The sequence below is a fragment of the Scardinius erythrophthalmus genome, assembly GCF_964197995.2.
Source record: "Scardinius erythrophthalmus genome assembly, chromosome: 10".
Classification (NCBI taxonomy): domain Eukaryota; kingdom Metazoa; phylum Chordata; class Actinopteri; order Cypriniformes; family Leuciscidae; genus Scardinius; species Scardinius erythrophthalmus.
The window spans coordinates 30,817,995-30,837,527 of record NC_138230.1 but is presented as its reverse complement, the minus strand read 5'-3'; the positions used below and the strand labels follow the sequence as shown (position 1 = coordinate 30,837,527).

The 19,533-nt window shown below is 35.1% G+C and overlaps 2 protein-coding genes across 5 annotated transcripts; both read left to right on the top strand.

The window, feature by feature from the left end:
- Nucleotides 1-2,106: 2,106 nt before the first annotated feature.
- LOC308697961 (uncharacterized protein) lies at nucleotides 2,107-8,433 on the top strand. 2 transcript variants are annotated; one of them, XM_081377698.1, is made up of 11 exons: nucleotides 2,107-2,182; nucleotides 4,091-4,255; nucleotides 4,417-4,491; nucleotides 4,642-4,734; nucleotides 4,823-5,128; nucleotides 5,476-5,574; nucleotides 5,698-5,725; nucleotides 5,836-5,873; nucleotides 6,040-6,080; nucleotides 8,045-8,103; nucleotides 8,208-8,433. In XM_081377698.1, the coding sequence occupies exons 2-10, from the start codon at nucleotides 4,198-4,200 to the stop codon at nucleotides 8,099-8,101; spliced, it is 795 nt and encodes a 264-aa protein (XP_081233824.1). In that variant the 5' UTR covers nucleotides 2,107-2,182; nucleotides 4,091-4,197; the 3' UTR covers nucleotides 8,102-8,103; nucleotides 8,208-8,433. The 2 variants fall into 2 exon arrangements, with proteins under 2 accessions (XP_081233824.1, XP_081233823.1); XM_081377697.1 differs by lacking the exon at nucleotides 2,107-2,182 and having other exon boundaries at nucleotides 4,097-4,255; nucleotides 4,417-4,734.
- A 2,328-nt stretch (nucleotides 8,434-10,761) lies between these two features.
- LOC308697203 (uncharacterized protein) lies at nucleotides 10,762-16,000 on the top strand. Of its 3 annotated transcripts, none has more exons than XM_081376349.1 (7): nucleotides 10,762-10,868; nucleotides 10,973-11,290; nucleotides 11,379-11,684; nucleotides 12,340-12,438; nucleotides 13,716-13,756; nucleotides 13,992-14,050; nucleotides 15,782-16,000. In XM_081376349.1, the coding sequence occupies exons 1-6, from the start codon at nucleotides 10,814-10,816 to the stop codon at nucleotides 14,046-14,048; spliced, it is 876 nt and encodes a 291-aa protein (XP_081232475.1). In that variant the 5' UTR covers nucleotides 10,762-10,813; the 3' UTR covers nucleotides 14,049-14,050; nucleotides 15,782-16,000. The 3 variants fall into 3 exon arrangements, with proteins under 3 accessions (XP_081232475.1, XP_081232474.1, XP_081232473.1); XM_081376348.1 differs by having other exon boundaries at nucleotides 15,775-16,000; XM_081376347.1 differs by lacking the exon at nucleotides 15,782-16,000 and adding an exon at nucleotides 14,552-14,748.
- The last annotated feature ends 3,533 nt before the right edge of the window (nucleotides 16,001-19,533 follow it).

The window sequence follows — 19,533 nt, the reverse complement described above, 5'->3', positions numbered from 1 at the left end:
AGCGTATGCTAGTGCAATAGCATCAACTATCCATCTGGATAGGCTCTGTTTCGACGTGGCTAGTCCTTTAGAGCGCCCACTGAACGAAACAAAGATCTGCTCTGTCTGCCTGAAAGCAGACGAGCGAGACACATAAGCTCGCAACGCCCTGACTGGGCAAAGGAGGCTCGCGTCTCTTTCCTCATCAGGGACCGGTAGGGCTGACAGGGAAATGACCTGCGCCCTAAACGGTGTGTTGAGGGATTTTGATTTTGCCAGGCTGCTGTCGGTCTAGTTAACCAGTATTGTCTGTCCTGATGCTATCAGCTCAGAATGCTGTGTCTACTGAGCGAAGCTCAATGATCGACAGTGTAAAATAATAGCACAAGATGTGTTTGGGCAAATTGTGTAACACCCACACTTCCCCATCAGTTCAGGCCGTACCCCGCCCTGTCTGTATGATGTAATTAGCGTCTAAGCGACGCTGCTATGTGTGGAAGAGTGTGGTTTCGCCCCTCCCTCTTCCCGGACTCCCTGTGAGTTCCCTGGGTGATTGTGCACTATATGAACCCCGGGCTTTCGCCCTTGGGTCTATGGTGTCAGATCCCTGCACGCACGGCGTCTTGCATTGGGTCCCCTAGCGTAAAATATCTTACGCAGTACGAGAGACCTCTTGTAAGAGAACGTACTTGGTTACTAACGTAACCTCGGTTCTCTCTAGAAGAGGAAACGAGTACTGCGTATCTTGCCGTGCATGCACACGCTCTGGTTGCTTCGGTGATGAAAAACCAGATAATAGCTGCCTGCGAGTGGTATTTATAGGCCTAGACCACTCCCGTTTCGGCGGGATGTGATGCAGCGGGCGCGAAGCACCCTCATTGGGTCTGGCGTCATGCCAGGCCTCGCTCGATAGGCTGCTGCAGTTGCCGCAGAACAGCCTATAGGCGCGCGAGCTGCCTCACCTATGTCTGTATGCTGCCGCAACGCGTTTTGCATTATTGAAAAATTAAGGATAATTTTTGGCTTCAATATATCGCAGAAAAAGGATTTCCCCTAGCGTAAGATATCTTACGCAGTACTCGTTCCCTCTTCTAGAGAGAACCGAGGTTACGTTAGTAACCGAGTACGTTTTAGTTAGTAAATAAACTGTTAAATAAGTTAATAAATAATCCTCCAGGGATAAACTACAGTGTGAAATTAATGTTTCAGATTCTCACAGAGACGAGAGGAGTTACAGGCCTGATGAGCCTCTGGGACACAATGTCACAGCATACAGTATAAACTTGATCTGAATCAAAATAATGTCTGCACTATCCGATGTGTGCAACGTGATCTCATGAGAATACGTGTGTATTTTTACGTAAAGTGTAGTTCTACCATACCTACATTTATTTACGTTTTATACACACAGAAACGTATAATACTGACGTATTTACAGCACTAAAACGTATAACATTTACGTATTGACAGCACAAAAACGTAATTTATTTACGTATAAACAACTCTACCGACGTACAAATTTGTACGTATTACTATTTATGCATATTAAAATTGTGGCATTAATGTTTTGACTCTATTGCATTCAACTGTCTTATCAATTAAATTTTCAGTCGCATTTATTAATAGCCTATATTTTACTCATAAATAACATTTCGCTCTGTTCGTGCCTTCTGCTGCAAACTCGTTTCGGAGGATTAGCTACATGGTGTTAAGCAAGAATACACTTTAAAACCTTAAAAATACCTTCTTTAATCGTTTAACCATTTTGTAATATTTGGTTTATTTACCCTGAGACACAAAAAAACGTTTTCTCCTATAGACCCATAATACACTGAAACACAACATAAATTCACAAAAGACATCAATTTTATTAGCTTGATGTGCATTAATCCAAATCTTTAGAATCCATACATTGTTTGCAAGAAACAGATCCAAATTCAGCCCTTTATCCAGTGATCTTCAACGTCTTAAACGTCAAATCCCGCGCTCGTGGTGAATTCAAATCTCATAGACAGGCAGTAAAAGAAATTCAAATTCAAATTCAAAAATTGCGCCCGAAGCGTTACGACATGTATTACGGCAGTGATATCAAACGCTCATTGGCTCTCGCATGCTTCGTCACAGATTGCGACATGCCGTGTTTAAGTTGGTGTACTCAGTATTATACGTTTCAGCATAAATCCAAACGTAGGCCTACAAAAAAGTATGTTTTCTATCTTTGAAAATTACGTAGGCTACTAATACATATTAACAATGAGACCAGGCTGATGTGTGTGAAGCAGTGTCAAGAAATAGGCTGAAACAAAAATGAACAATAACCCCTAAACATTTCACTTTTTCTTTCTTTCTTAGCAAAAAAGAAAAAAAAAGTTGTTAAAATAAGCTGGTAACAATGTTAACACTTATTAATCAAAATATATCTGAGATTTTATGTTTGAGATTTTGTGAATATGTATGCTATACTTTTGTGAGGGGTTGAAAAACCACACTGCATCCCAACAAGACAATGCGTGGGCCTTCTGCTGTAGCCTTTCTGCTGTCATCTGAACACGTGTGGTTAGACCAAAGTAAAGAGGTGCTGTACACAGCAGGATGTTACACGAGGGTCTCATGAAACTGAACCTGCTTACTTTCACATACGGCTGTCCATTCACAGTGACCCAATGGCATTACAACAACACTGATATAAAACATTTTACATTTATTTTTATAAAACAAAATATTTACCCTAATAAAATGGAGCAAACATAATCACTTTAATACATGTACTCCCATCCCTATAAATTCTAAATAACTAAACTGCTGGTGTTATGATATGAACATGCATTTTTGACCATAAATATAGACACATAATTATTATAGGCTAGTGTGATATATGGATCCATTTTTTATTTGTATATTTACTTATTTATAGACTTAAATTACTTAACAAGCTGGTTTGTAAAAATCCGTATTGTTTGGTAATTCACTTATTGTTGATAAAATCAACATTCAGAAAGTTTCTCCCTGACAAATGTTTTCTATTTTTTATTTTTTCATATCACTAAACTCAGGACACAGGCATAATAAAAATATTTGTTTTTAGTATAATTTAATGATTTTTTTTCTATGTAAAGAAATATATTTGATATTTATAGAATGGAATTTTAACATGACGTTGCACATATGACATAGGTATTTGAAGTGCAGTGTGGGGAGATGTTTTAGACTCAGTTTGCGAGAGAAGGCGTGGGCGTTCAGCATTGGTCGTTGTTCTCTCGCCATACTGCTCTTTTCATCTCAAACCCGTGAGGTTAGATCAAAACAAGTAACAGCATCCAGAATAACAGCAGACTGTCAGACGCAGTAGAGTCAACCGACAAAAAGAACACCTGCTCATTCTGTTGACCTTTCAGGATAAAAATCAAAATCAAAGCAATACAGACTAAGCCACACCAATATGTAATAGTTGCAAGAAATCCAACCTGAGCTCTTGTCTATGTGTCTATGTTAGCAATACCACATCAGCGCAACTTCCTTTTAGGCCTCATGTATTGGCATCTAAAACATCAGGAATGAATAGTGGCAGGCCTCTGTGGACTGACACATTGACTAAGTTTATTTCCAAGTTAGACCAAGAACTGCATTAAGCAGTTATTGTTAAGACAGTGCTTCTCAGACCCCCATCTCACCCCCCCCCCCACCTCCCCACCTACACATTTTGTATGTCTATCTCATCTAACACACCTGACTGAACTCATCAGCTTTACTTGGGTGTGTCTGATAAGGGAGACTTCCAAAATGTGCAATGGTGGGAGTCCCAAACAGGTTTGAGAAGCTCTGTTCCAGGAGGCCTAAGAAAAGTGATATGGTCCCATGGCCCTATTTCCTGAAACACCAAAGTAAATGCAAGAAGTAAAATGCTATTTTATCTTGGCAACATGTTTTCTAACTAGTTGACTGATTATTTAGGACCTTTGAGGGATGCAGACCACTGGGAAAACTGTAATGCACAATGTAAACATGTCTTTCCAACTACAGTCTTGGTGTATCTTTTGCACAAGTGATGTATAGGCAATAAAGGTCCACCCACTGAGGACTTCTTTCTTTCTTCTTTGATTTCTCCTTGCAGGCCATTTTCCATCAAACTGGGTGGCGTTTGATTGTAAGATTGCCGTATTTAGGCTAGTTAAAAGTGGTATACATCTAACATTCTTTCAGATCTTTGGAACTGCAGACATGAGCACCTCGACACATTGTTGGATACTGTCATGTCTCTGCGTGTTCGCTTCACACAGTAAGTTATTTGACATTTTTGCCTGAAATTTCAGTTGAGAACATTCTGTTTTAAGTATCTCACCTCATTCATTTTAAAGAGTAAGTTTAATTTTAAAGAGTAAGTTTAATTTGATATTCTAGTCATAATAATTAAGATTTTTTTTACTCTCTCGTTTTCAGCTACTTACTCATTCCTCCTGGCTCAGTCACCGGACCTCACACACGTCTCAGTTGGTGACACTGTACAATTAAGATGTACATTTGAGCATAGAGTTTCTTACTGCTATAGTGCTGTAACATTGCAAAAGCTGAACCTACGGACTGGTAAACTCACACCGGCGAGGTCTGGCTCTCAGTCCGATTTACCTCAACATGATGTTAAAACTTGCGTTTTTACTTTAACAGATGTATCACAGAATGATTCAGGTTTGTACTACTGCATTGGCCTGCATAACTCAATGGCTATTATCGGCAGTGGAAGCAGGGTGATCATAATAGGTAAATCTGGGGTTAAATCTCATGAACTTTTCTATGGGTCACGGTCACTATATCAGATAATGTTTTGACGTGATGATATGTGTTATAGATCGCTCTGTTGTGGAACCAGAACTATCCATCTTATACTCACCACCAGAAACTGGCTCATCATCGGTACCGCTGCAGTGTCTGGTGACCGGAGTTGTCCCGTCTCAAGTGCAGGTGTTCTGGAGGATTGGAGAGAAAGAGCATGTTGGATGGGCCGAATCCGCCTGGACAAACTCCACTGATTCAGCCACAGAATTCACGCGTGCTCATCTCTCTATTTCTGCAGATGAGTGGGCAGAAACCGATGAAATCCAATGCTTTGCTGAATATAATGGCAAGAACATGTCCAAAACTCTGAAGAGATACGGTGCGTATAGCCCAAATGATAAAAGTCTCAGAGAAACATATCAGGAAAAATAACAGGTGTACACCTATTATTGTCCAGACATTTTTTTTTTTAAGTTTAAAAACGTCAACTGACTAAATTGATTTTATTCAAGTTGATTTTTTAAAATGTAATTTCTGTAGAGGAAAGTTGCATTGGAACTCTGAAAACTCGAGTAAAAGTGAAAAACAATGTAAACAAATGATGATAACCATTTACAGTAGGCCTAGATACAGAACACTGCCCACTGCATTTTGCTTCTAGTTATTAATTAACCTGTAGGCATATCTATATCTAGTTTAATTACTCTGCTCATTGCTATATTTCAGGAACCCAACCAATCTACTCCTGGCTTCTGTACACCGGCTGCGTGGCAGCGCTGCTTACCATACTTCTAACAGTCATTATGTCTGTAGGATTGTACCGAGGTGAGAATTTGGTGCTTCTGATTTAGAGTATGTTTAAATATATATGTCCTTAATAGTTCGGTATATGAGACATTGTGGCTTTTTTTATAATATATTCGTGATTTCTTTCCATTAAATTCTCAGATATGTCGGCGAACAAAAAAACCAGAGGGTCAGTATTTCAACTTCTACCCTATAAACTTCAAAAAGTCTATTTTATGATTGTAATTGAAGTAACTAAACCAAACGTTGTTTTTTATTTATTTATTTCATTTTTTTTAGGCTCACAAGAAAAGATGCCCACCGCAAAATTTCATATGGTAATGTTTCCTTTCCAACCTACAACTATAATGTGGTATGCTGTATTCTAATATATAATATATGCAATAATAGCTGTAAAATAATAAGAGTCAAGACAAAAAAACCTGCAAACACAAAATGTTTTATTTTTGTTTATCACAAAAAAATGTATTTACCCTTTAACAGGCAAACAGAACACACTGAGAGAAGAGAGTTCATCTGTTATGGTAAGTTCTTCTGTTTTTGCCCGTAACTCCTTTGACATTATGTGTGTGCGCTTATTTGTTATAGTGGTAAAGTTTTATTGGAGCTTGGCAGATGTGGTCACTATGAATGTCGTGGAATGGAAAATAGCTGTGCAGATTCTTTAAAAGATCAATTGTGGCACTGAGCAGTTAAAAATGTATGTTTAATGACCAAACTTTAATCAATAAGAAAGAAAGGTTGTGATGGAACTTTATGAAGTCTTTTTAGTGTCTTCAGTTTCTACTCCTTATCTTGTGTTTTTTGACCAGTAAACCACGTAACCAGAGCCGGTTCTAGACATTAGGAGGCCCTAGGCAAAATTCATGTTGGAGGCCCCCCACCCCCAATAAAAAAAACACTTGAAACAAATATGATTCCTAACCTTTTTATTTATACAACATTTAATTTTAAAAGCAGTATATTTTTACTTACACAGTACATAAGTTTGGACACATTACTATTTTTAATGTTTTTGAAAGAAGTCTCTTATGCTCATCAAGCCTGGATTTATTTGATCAAAAATACAGAAAAATAATATAGTGAAATATTATTAAAATTTTAAATAATGGTTTTCTATTTTACTATACTTTATATTTCTGTGATGCAAAGCTGAATTTAGTGTCAAGTGATCATTCTGATTTATTATCAAATGTTAGAAAGGGTGCTTAATATTTATTTTATAATCTGTGATACTTTTTTTCAGGATTTTTGATTATTAAAAAGTTGTTTTAAAAAAGTCTTCACTATCATTTTTTATATATTTAACACATCCTTGCTGAATATTCCTGTTTTTTTTCTGTATTTTTGATCAAATAAATGCAGGCTTGTAGAGCATTATAATAAACTTCTTTCAAAAAACATTAAAAATAGTAATGGGTCCAGACTTTTACCGGTAGCCTACTGTATGTACATATTAATCAAACTTTATCTAAGGTAATCTCTTTTTTGTTTAATGAAGATGTTATTGTTGTTGTTGTTATTTTGCTGTTTTATTCAATTTATTCACAGTTCCAGAATCCCACTTCAGTAAATGAGCATAAGTGCTTTTATATCGCATTGCTACTTTAAATATGCTATACACAAATCAAGTGGAAGAGAAAGACACGATCGCTACTGAGCAGAAGAAAATGTATAAACTGATATTATTGGCGTAATGTCAGGGTATAATCTAATCATCAGCAGAATTTAGAAGATAGACCCATGAGATCCTTTATTTGAAACATTTAAAAATGTTGTAGTGTGTTGGCTTTTTAACTTAGAATACAGACGCCTTGTCTTTTAATTTTGTAGCTTTTTTACTAGTCAGCTCCCGACGCGATGTTATTCATTCATTGTACGCGCAAATTCAAAGCGTCGCGTCTGGGCACGTTAATGACGCTCGCGCTCTTTTAAACTCGTAATAAAGCGGTGAATGATTTTTACAGAAATGACGCTGATCTACAGGACAAGTTTATATTTAGAATACATTGCAATCACTCCAAAATAGATGACGACAACTCACACACCTGCATTTTGAGCTGTGCTTCTTTGTGTGCTTAGGCTTTTGCCTCGCAGCACCTGATGGATGCGTTCGTTACACATACTTTCAGAAGCCGGCACCCGCTTTGTAACGGACACATTAATTGGTTTAACTGCAGTAATGTAACAGTCTATGGTGAAGATAAACATCGTCACTATTTTTAGTTAATTAATAAATATTGAAATAAATTGTAGATAGGATATTTTTACATTATATTATTTTTTTTTTTTTTGTCCCTCTGTCTGGGCCCCATCCCGCCAATCGGGCCCTAGGCACGTGCCTAGTTTGCCTTTGCGTTAATCCGGCTCTGCACGTAACCTTGAACAGCAAAATATTTTACTTTCTATGCTTTTGCAAACTTTTTACCAAACAAAAATTGTACTAACTTTAAATAACTATATTTTATGATCTTAACATTTTGTCCAGTGTTTCTCTGGGGATCTCATCCGTCACGGACAGGACACGAGTCCACCAAAAGAATAAAGGTAAAGAAAATTTTATATGAATTATGTGCAACAGCAAATAGTAACCCTTGTAAGGATCATTCTCACGTGGCCTTGAGATTTTCTTTCTTTCTTTCTTTTTTTAGGGTGCTATAGTGGAGAAGGACATGTTGGAGTATGTTAAAAATGACTGACATAAAAGTTAGAAAATTAAACATATTGTCTTAATACAATCAGATGACCTGTTCTTGTTAAATAATCATGAATATTTATTAGTTAGGAAATGTAGATTTCCCTGTATGTATTTCAGTTATTTTAAGTTTTGTTTTGTTTTTTTACTTTTTTTCCCCCTAATAAAAATCTGTCCTCTTGAAATTGGGTTAAATCATGCCTCTTTGTAGACCATCACACTATCTAGACCACTTTCCAGAGTAGTTCATGTTATGCGAGTTATATTTGTCCTAAAGGAAAATAGGCTGATTCAAAATACAACCTTAATGGCATCCTGCTATTAAAAATAAGGACATGAATATTCGGAGAGTGGCACCAATTCTGTAGTCTTTTGTAATTCTATAGCTTTTTTGCAAAGTAAAACATGAGCCCGTGAGATTGTGTTCATAATGTATGCATAATTTTCCTGTGATGGTTTGAAAAACCACACTGCATGTAAAAAGACAATTGTATGGCCTCTTGTTGTAGCCTTCATACTCTCAGTAAAGTGCTTGCGGTTAGACATAAGCTACATAACAGGATGTTAGATGAGATGAACTGCACACCTGCACTATAGCACACTGTCCATTTTTGCAGCAACTCCACTGACATAACTTATGCCTTGATTTGAAACTGTTTATGTTGGACCTTACACCTTTGTATTTATACATAATGTTCTCATTTGTCATCCCTACATGACCGAAATTACCATATTAACTTGGTCTGAGGATAAATAAAATTAGACTGCAAATCTGTATTAAATCACTGTGAATATATTTTGTAATATAATACTTAATAATAACAGATTAGAGAGCAAAGTTGTGAATATTACATCAGCAACATTTGTTTTCCTCTTTTGCATTATGCAGATTTACAGATCATATAATGCAAACTCTGAATTAAGAAATTGCATTACATTTTTGTATTTCTGATTTCACACTATTAATGGAGTATACTTTTATTTTGTCCATTTTACTTGGTAAAATGTCAAGCTTAAGGGGATAGTGCACTCTTACAAAAAAATAGGTATACTTCAAGTTCAAGTTCATAAAATTTATTTGAAATTTAATTAAGGAAACTTCATGTAATATGTATACTTGTAAGTGTACTATTTGAATACTACTTGGAACTAAATTGGCCCACTTTTTAGTGTATAAAAGTATACTTTAAGTGTAACAGTAAACTTTGAGTACTAGTTTACAAATAGTTTTTCATTTGGACTGCAACTATACTACAAGTGAACTTATAGGTATAACTTAACATCATACTTAAAGTGCAAAAATAATACAGTTAACTATAAGTATACTACTGTTCTTTTTTAAGTATTAATTTTTACACTTGAAATGTACCTTCAACTGTATTTTTAACTCTTTCCTCACCAGCATTTTTTTTTATTTGCTATCCAGCGCCAGTATTTTTTTGATAATTTTCACAAAAATGCCATGGCCCCCAGAATATTTTGTTGTATGAATATCTGTACATGCAGACTGAGTTGAGTTCAAGAATATGTCTAATAGCACACTTGAATAAACTTTTTTGTAAGGGCACCCAAACATCATTTACTCTTTCTCTCATGCCCTTCCGAATGACTGACTTTCTGCTGTGCAACACAAAAGAAGATATTTCAAATATTTCAACTGTTTTATCCATATGAGGTTCCACTGAAGAAAGAAAGCCATGCAAGATTGGAGCATTTTTAATATTCATATTTGTGTTAACTATTTTTTTTAAACTATTGTTGTTAAAAACTTCATATATCTTAATCATTTGTTAACAACATGTATTCTTTACTTCAATAAGAAATTTATTTCTGCCTTAGTCACCTCATAACAAATCACTCTAAATTGTAATATAGACATGCATTTTCTGTAAAGCTGCTTTGAAACGATATGTATTGTGAAAAGTGCTATACAAATAAATGTGAACTGAATATTTTAACATGACGTTACATAATTCATTCAGTATATTTTCTAGCGTGACATTCCACATATGTATAGCTATCTGAAGCGCAGTGTGGAGAAACGGTATTGTCAGCTTGTGAGCGAAGGTGTGGCCGTTCTTACACCATACTGCTCTTTTCATCTCACACCATGTAGTTAGATAAAAACAATGACAGCAGACTGTCAAAAAGAGTAGTTAACAGACAAGAACAAATTCTCAGCTTGCATAGATTGCTACACAGAGAAACAAAAACTAACTAACCCTGATAAAACTAATCCAATAAAGATGATACGTTGAAATAGACTGCTTGTTTTTCATTAGGTACACACACACAGTATAAGTGTTACTTTGCAGCTTTTTTGATTAAAAGCATTATTACCTGTATAATAAGTTACCTTATACGTTCTAAGAGTGTAATTTGCACCATAAAGAGATCTAGTTTATCAGTGTATGCTTTGCAACTGCTTTTCTAAATGCTAGGAAGGTCCACCCACTGGTGAGGGGTTATTTTTAACCTTTTTGCAAGTAAAAATGTATCTGGCATCTTTTGGCATTAAGATTGTGACCGTTAAAGGTGCATCAGAGCCTTGAAACCGTTAACATGAGTACATGGATGTGCTGTGGGGTTTTATGTTTTTGCATTTCAGCTTTACAAAGTAAGTTTTTTATGCAAGTTAAGAATGTCATCACATTTATCTCAGCTCATTAATATTTCATCATGTTGAATATTCGTTTTAAACTTTTATTCTCCTGTTTTCAGCTACTTACTCATTCCTCCTGGCTCAGTCACCGGACCTCACACACGTCTCAGTTGGTGACACTGTACAATTAAGATGTACATTTGAGCATAGAGTTTCTTACTGCTATAGTGCTGTAACATTGCAAAAGCTGAACCTACGGACTGGTAAACTCACACCGGCGAGGTCTGGCTCTCAGTCCGATTTACCTCAACATGATGTTAAAACTTGCGTTTTTACTTTAACAGATGTATCACAGAATGATTCAGGTTTGTACTACTGCATTGGCCTGCATAACTCAATGGCTATTATCGGCAGTGGAAGCAGGGTGATCGTAATAGGTAAATCTGGGGTTAGATCTCATCAACTTTTCTATGGGTCACGGTCACTATATCAGATAATGTTTTAACGTGATGATATGTGTTGTAGATCGCTCTGTTGTGGAACCAGAACTATCCATCTTATACTCACCACCAGAAACTGGCTCATCATCGGTACCGCTGCAGTGTCTGGTGACCGGAGTTGTCCCGTCTCAAGTGCAGGTGTTCTGGAGGATTGGAGAGAAAGAGCATGTTGGATGGGCCGAATCCGCCTGGACAAACTCCACTGATTCAGCCACAGAATTCACACGTGCTCATCTCTCTATTTCTGCAGATGAGTGGGCAGAAACCGATGAAATCCAATGCTTTGCTGAATATAATGGCAAGAACATGTCCACAACTCTGAAGCGATACGGTGCGTATAATTGATAAAAGTCTCAGAGAAACATCAGGACAAACATTATGTGATGTTTCCCCGTTTTATTCTCTGTTTTTTAATAAATCGGAGACTAGATTAGTCGCACTAAAAGGTTGGGTAACACTTTATTTACAGTGTCCCTGTAATACATTTAACATGTAGACTACAGTAATAATAGTCAATTATGCATAGTTACATGCAACTAACCCCAAACCAAACCTTAACCCTAACCCTAATTATATAGTTAATAACTATAACTTGAATAATTGAAGAATTACACTGTAACAAGGACACCTTAAAAAATAAAGTGTGACCAAAGGTTGTCTAGATTCAAGAGGTCATTTACACAAATGTTTTTTTCTCTCTCTTTTCTTTGGCAGTGGTTTTGTGTGTGTTAACATATATCAAAACCTTGATGAAGTGATTAAAAATGATTAGAATAGCCCTTATAAGAAGAACAAGTTTAATAATTCTGTTCTACAAATTAAAATTGAATCTCTATTATGTGAACAAAATAATACATTTTCATAAATTCAAGCAAGACACATAGGTCGATATAAAGAATTCCAAAAAATGTAACCTCGGTCTCCACTATAGAACATTACATGATAAATATTAATTATGAATATAATTGTGATGGTTAATCTTTCAGGACTGTTTCAAAGTGCTCAATCCTTCTGGCCTCTGTACTGTGGCTTTGGGGCAGCATTCCTGGCTATGGCTGTGATCTTCTCTATTTGTTTATGCCAAGGTAAAGATTTAAATCAATCTGGATACCCGTTTAATTTTTTTAACAAATTAATAATTTACAAATATTATAACTAACATACTTAAATCAGCATATCTGAGGAAATTATTACCAATATTCATATGTTTTTATCTAGTCTGTATGTAATCTGTGGTAAAAGTACATAATTCTCAGAAGAAGAAAAATTATAAAAAACTGAAATGTGAAAAAACAAATAAATAACTAAAAAAACATGGGTTACTTACAAATTATTGGTAACACTTTACAATAGGTTAGTTAATGTATTAATTAACATGAACTAACAATGAGCAATACATTTGTTACAGTATTTATTAGTCTTTGTTAATGTTAAAATACAGTTGTTCATTGTTTGTTCATGTTAGTTCAATGTTGAAATTCACATTAACTAAGATTAATAAATGCTGTAAAAGTATTGTTCATTCTTAGATCATGTTAATAGCTAAAGGTTCAGTCCGTGTCGAATCAACCAAATTTCGGAAACTTCCCCGGCTCAAAATTTTTATTTTGTTAATATTTCTAAAGACAAACATAAATGAAAGCCAAAATATTAAATGTCATGGATGTATTTTTACTGAGTAATCCACTGTTACAGGCTGGTAAAAATTACTTTATGGCAGTATAATTATTTTATTTTTAAACAGAGATTGGTAGGTCTATAAGTTGACTTTAGCAATCTTTGTTACATTATATGCCAACAGTGAAAGTTCAAAAATGGGAAAAAGCACTTCTTGTGTTTTTTTTGCTCCAAGCTTGCATGAGTCTAACTCAAGAGGTATTAAAGAAACCTCTTAAAGGTTTTTAAGAAATATTTATTTTGGTATCTTCATTATAAAGGCCCTATATGGTTCGATGGAGATCTTAATGCTGCTCTATGAGTAAATTGGTAAATTGTCCACTTTTTCAGTCGTCAAAAAACAAATGTGGGTCACTTTGCATACAGCTGATACTTTTTTTCTTTTAAAGAGGAATATCTGAACAACAATGTTGAAACTTGAATGTATCTAATTGTTTTTTTCATAAACACAATTGCATTAAATATACCAGTCTGAGAGCCATAATATAAACACGTTTTTTCTGAAGTTTGTGTGCCTATCACTCAAAAAGTATTCTACTGTAAACTGTACTGTATGCAATTCAGTGCATATGTTATAAACATGTAGTCATCTTCTAGTGCATTAAATCTGCCAGTGGCTTCATCATAACACACAATAGCATTGAATGTATCTTTTTATTAAATATATTGCATTTACCCTTAACAGGTAAACAGAGTGAAGCGACTGCAGACATTTCATCTGTAATGGTAAGCATGGTATAATCTAATAATTATAGATAGAATTACTGATATTTATATATACAGATATTATTATTGTTCGTTATTCCATTTGAATGGTTGTTAGTGAATTTGTGAAAACGTAACATTTAAAATCTTGACAAAAAATACTTAATACTTTAACCTGAAGAGTCAAAATGATTTTTCAAGTACAGTTAAGAATAGGTTTGGTGTAGATATATTAAACTTCTTATTTTTTGTCTAGTTTTATCCAGTGGATCCCATGAATTTTGTACAGAACAAGTCCAACAAGAAAAAATAAAGGTAAAAAGAAAATGTATGTATTTTCTATTTGTATGTACTTTTTGACTGTAGACTTGCAGCCTGGTCTCATTGTTAATATGTAGATATTAATACGTAATTTTCAAAAACACAAAACATACTTTTTTGTACGTTTGGATAGATGCTGAAATGTATAATAAGAACGTATCTGCAACATTCATTTTACAGCTACAAAACGTTAAATATTTACAAATCTTTCATTTCATAAAGATATCTGTATAATTTCCCTTGACCCTACTCCCAAACCTAAACATACCCATTTTATACAGAATATATATAGAATAAAACTAAATGGACAGAGATGTGTAGGGAAATGACAATTTTAGTAATAATATAGCATTAAAATAATCCTAATCTTACTCCTACCCCTAAATTTACCCATAGACATTTCTTAAAACTGTAAAGTTATGAAGAAAAATTTAACAGGCAGACAAGTGTTATCACAACAATTTATTTATTCAGATAATCTGTTCTTTGTTCCAGGGTATCAATGGAGATCAGTGTTAATGAAAGAAATGCAAAGGAATGTTGGAGTATGCCATTGAAATGAAAGTTAATTATTAATATTGAAATTTACATCCTTCTATAGAGTAGTTGTTAAATCAAAATTATAACAATGATCTGTATTATTGTTTGATTATGTCTCCTCTTGGTTCCAAATAAAGATATTTTTACTTTTTAAAAGCTGGAATTACACTTTTATGTATTAGGAACAGAAATTGCCCTCTGCCATTGAATCCTTTGTTAGGAAGGCAACTTTTATTTTTGTGCAAAGATTCTTGAGGAACCTCTTTTGAATATGCACATGCACAAGTTATATTTGAGAGCTAAAGATTTTCAGTGAATAAGGACTCATATTTCACTCTGTTCAAAGCTTTTATATGGTTTAGGAAAACTTGAAATATAGAGACCATGGGGCTTGTTTTGTATTTTGCAGTTAATCTCTGCATCATTTAAACACATGATATATTTGAAAATTGCCAAAGCTTGAAGGAATTAAACTTCACTGAACAACATTATTCATAATCTCTAAAAGTAAGATCAACGAATCTGAGACTTTCTGACATTCTCATGACAACTTGCTATTACTCCTCAATACCTAATTCATTTTCTTGTACTGAATATGACTCTTCAGTAGCGAACCGTGACTCTTGAACCTTGGCCCTCTCACCCACTTCCCTCGGCAGGAAAATCAGCATAGCTTACGGTGTTCTCTTCTAAAGTACTGCAGAAGTTACATTTGACAAGAAATGCAACAAGCAAACAGCACAGTGAGTGTGAGAGTTATCACCAAAATAAAACAAAATGTTATAACATGCAAATCCTCATTACAAATTATTGCATCACACAATCGGTGTGCACTTAAAGGAGTCCTATTATGCGTTTTCACTTTTTCATCTTTAGTTAGTAGTGTGTAATGTTACTGTTTGAGCATAACAAAGATCTGCAAGGTTGCAAAGCTCAAAGTCCACTCCAAAGGGAGATATTTCACAGAATTCACTTTCCAAGAAATTAAGCTTTAGCATAAGTTCTGCCAGGAAGACTCAATTACTACGTCACTTATTACCTTCACATGGCAAGGCAAGTTTATTTATATAGCACATTTCATAAACAATGGCAATTCAAAGTGCTTTTCAAAGTTATTACCTTAACATCTATCCAATTGTACTTGCTGTATAAAAGATCGGTACTTACAAATGTTTGAGTTCGCAGACGCTGACGCAAACAATTTACTCCATCCTCCCCACCACCACCAGGATGGTCCTGTCCTATACCTCCCGGGGGGTCGGCTGCGCCCCTGCCTTCGTCTTCAGGCAGGAAATACAGATCCGCTACCCTCGGATTACGCACTATACGGATGGGGCCTACGCCAAAGAACTTTATAAATAATTGCTTGCTGGGCTGTCAATAAATTAATGCTTTGTTTACATCATTCTATCTCCCGAGTCTTACTGGTAGAACTACAACGAACGACTCTTTAGGACTATGTGTTTTTCTTCAGGATTTATGGTACTCATTTAAATAATCCCCGCCCACGGAATAAGCAAAAAAAATAAAAAATAAAAATGTGCGAGGCCTGGTTGAGCTGCTGCTATGTGAGACGCTGTTTTTTCAACCCCTTTTCCAAAACTCATTTGTTTGACCTTCCTAAGGCTGACGAACCTATGGTTAAAATTTGTTTTAAACACTGTTCCTGAACATTGTAACCCCAACGTTTATCTGTGGCACATTTTACGGAGTACAGCTTCCAGAACCTAAGAGAGTACAATGCAGGCTACGCACAAAAGCTTCAACTGAAATGGAGCAGTTCCTACTTTGTTGGGACAACCTGTTGTTTGTGGATCGCAACTTGTTAGTATGTCTTATTATTTGTAGTTGCGTTCTCTATTAACAGTTCCAATTATAAGTTTTATGTTGTTGCTATAATGTAAACAAAGGGCAAAGTTGTTTGGCTCCGCTTGCCTTCTAGCCAACATTAGTGTTGATTTAGTGTTTACTGTAGCTTTTGTAAGCTCTCGTTTGCCATCCTTAATATTTCCACCAGAGCAGAACTTGATGTCATGAAAGGGCATTTCCCGAAGACACGATAAGCGGGGCCAATCCCAGCACACTGGGGCAGCTAACCAATCACAGCACATTTTGTATTTCGTAAGGAAGGGCTTGGAACAGGAACTGTATGGCGCGTTCGAGCCAGACTGGTGAGAGAGGTGCTGTGATAATGTAAAATACGAGAAAAATGATGTGTTTTTTGAACAATCAAGCATGAAAGCCTATTCTATTACACCTCAAAAACAAAATCCATACTTTGTAAAAGGGATAGGACCCCTTTAAGTGGAATATGGTGACAAGTGGGCAGGTTGCAAAATGTACTGTATGACTAACACCACACAAAACCAACAACATTTAATGTAAGCATACGCATTATGACAGTATGAACAGCAAATACCGTAATAAACTTATGATTTAAAAAAACTTAAACTATTATTCAGAATTACAGCAAATGTGCATGGTCACTGAGTTGGCACATTTACAGATTGACCAGTAATTCATCAAAATAAATTTAAAACAGTTATTCTTTCATGCTTCATGATGCACAGAGGAAGCTGTCAAATGTAGTACGACAGTGTGATGTGTGTAAAAATGTTGCACATTTGGACAGGGACCAACCACCATAATGTGAGCATTATGTTTATGTGGTAGGCCTATGACATGGTGTGACGATTTACTAAACTTCAAACCTACCCAAAACCCTAACCCTACCTTTAAAACCATGGAAATATATACTGTTGGTACAAATACTGTTGATAGGTATATTGTCAGAATAGTTGTAGTAGTCAAATCTTATGAAAAGCATAAAAGAGTACAAGGATTGGCCTCCTTGTACTCCCAAACTTGGCATATATTTGTATTTAAATATTACGAAGAGACACATTTACCATAATATAGCCTAATAAACCCACCTGTGTGGAGGCATAAGGCGGTCCAAAGTTGCATTCAAATTCCTTCCCTCCTCCATATACACTGGGAAAGAACTGCGATCTAAAAAGAATTCTGAGGCTTCCGAGCAGCCTCGTAAAGTGAGTGAGAGAGTAGCAACATATGATTTGTGCGCTATTTTTAATAGTTCCGAAGCCGTCCTGTAGCCTAGTGTTCAAAACTCCCTCATTCAAAGATCCCAATCACATCGACCATGCATGTAGCACTCGAGCCAATCAAATATTGTGCAGAGAAAGTTTGTCTAAAATAGTTCATTACTACTACTACTAATAATAATAATAATGACGACATTGATGATGACGATGATGATAACAATAATAAATTCATGACATACAATTCTAACAAAATCCCAAATAATGTATTCATTTAGTTTTTATTGGATTTCTTTTATTGAAATCATAATGTCTTGGCTGTTTCACTTGTTGTTAAATGCATGGAATACTTTCTTTCTTAAATTCAGCGTATGTCACTATTGTAGGCCTACTAGCCGACATGAGGGAGCGCCCAAAGTTAAAAACATCCGTGTTGGTCAATTCCTTGTGTTCACCACACGAGGGCCCTTCACGAGTTCTAAGCGCTGGTGACTGAGATCCATTGTTTCAGCCGCCACAGCCCAGTTCTACTACTGCAGCTACTACAATAGCAGTAATCCTGCTAGATTTCCCGGTGTTCTACATTTAGAATAGGATAATAAAGCATATAGGATATTTAATGTAAAGGATAATTAAACATAAAACATATTGGGTATAAAGAAGGATAATGAAACATTTGTGTATTTCTACATTAATCAGTAGCACCACTCTGGTCAAAATTTCATTGGTGAATTTGCTACAATAAAATCCGTATTTTTAGATTTAATTTTAATAAACAGATAATTGATAAATGATTTGTATAGCATTTGGACATGCATGGACAGTATACAGGGAGACATTAGTATCAATGGCAAAAAACAAAACAAAAAAAAAAAACATTTTTTTTCTTATCAAATGTGATGTATCTGAACACATTTGTATTTGTAATTTCTTTACTTTCTGCCTTATTGCATTTTCTTGGTCAAACAAGTACATCACTATTCATAACCCTTACGAAAAAGAAGTATACTTCAAGTTAATTTTATGAAGTATACTTGAGTAATGTTCAAGTATTTTAAGTATACTTTAAGTAGTAAGTATACTAATATCAATGTGTACTAGTAGTGAACTTGTAAAAGTGTACTATTTCAATACTGCTTGGGACTAAATTGCCCACTTTTAGTATATAAGTGTACTACAAGTGTAACAGTAGTAAACTTTAAGTAGGCTACACAACTAGGTTTCTCATTTGTAATGCATCTGTACTACAACAAGTGAACTTATGAGTAGTAGTTTACTATTTTAATACAAGTACTCTCCGTAAACTACTAGTTTAGTTTAAGCTTTAGTTTAGTTTTCAAGTGAACATAACATTATACTTATAGTTCACTATTTATATATTATTTTTGCACTTGCAGTATACTACTGTTCAAATGTAGATAGGCCTATTATTTTTAGACTTGAAAAATACCATTAACTGTACTCTAATTTTAAAAACATATAGGCTATTTTTAGCTTCATGCATCCTTTTTTATCAACACTTGAATGTCGGTAAGTTTGATAAAGAAAGGCAACATTTTAAACAAAGAAGTTGAGAAAATCAAATTTTTGTCAAAGACTATACGCCTTGATCAGATTCAGAACGATGAGCAAAACACCAACGTGATCTCATGAGAATACGTGTATTTTTACGTAAAGTGTAAAATTCTACCATACGTACATTTACTTACGTTTTATACACACAGAAACATATAATACTGACGTATTTACAGCACTAAAACGTAACATATTTACGTATTAACAGTACAAAGACGTAAATTATTTACGTATGAACAACTCTACCCACGTATATTAAAGTCGTGGCATTAATGTTTTGACTCTATTGCATGCAAATGT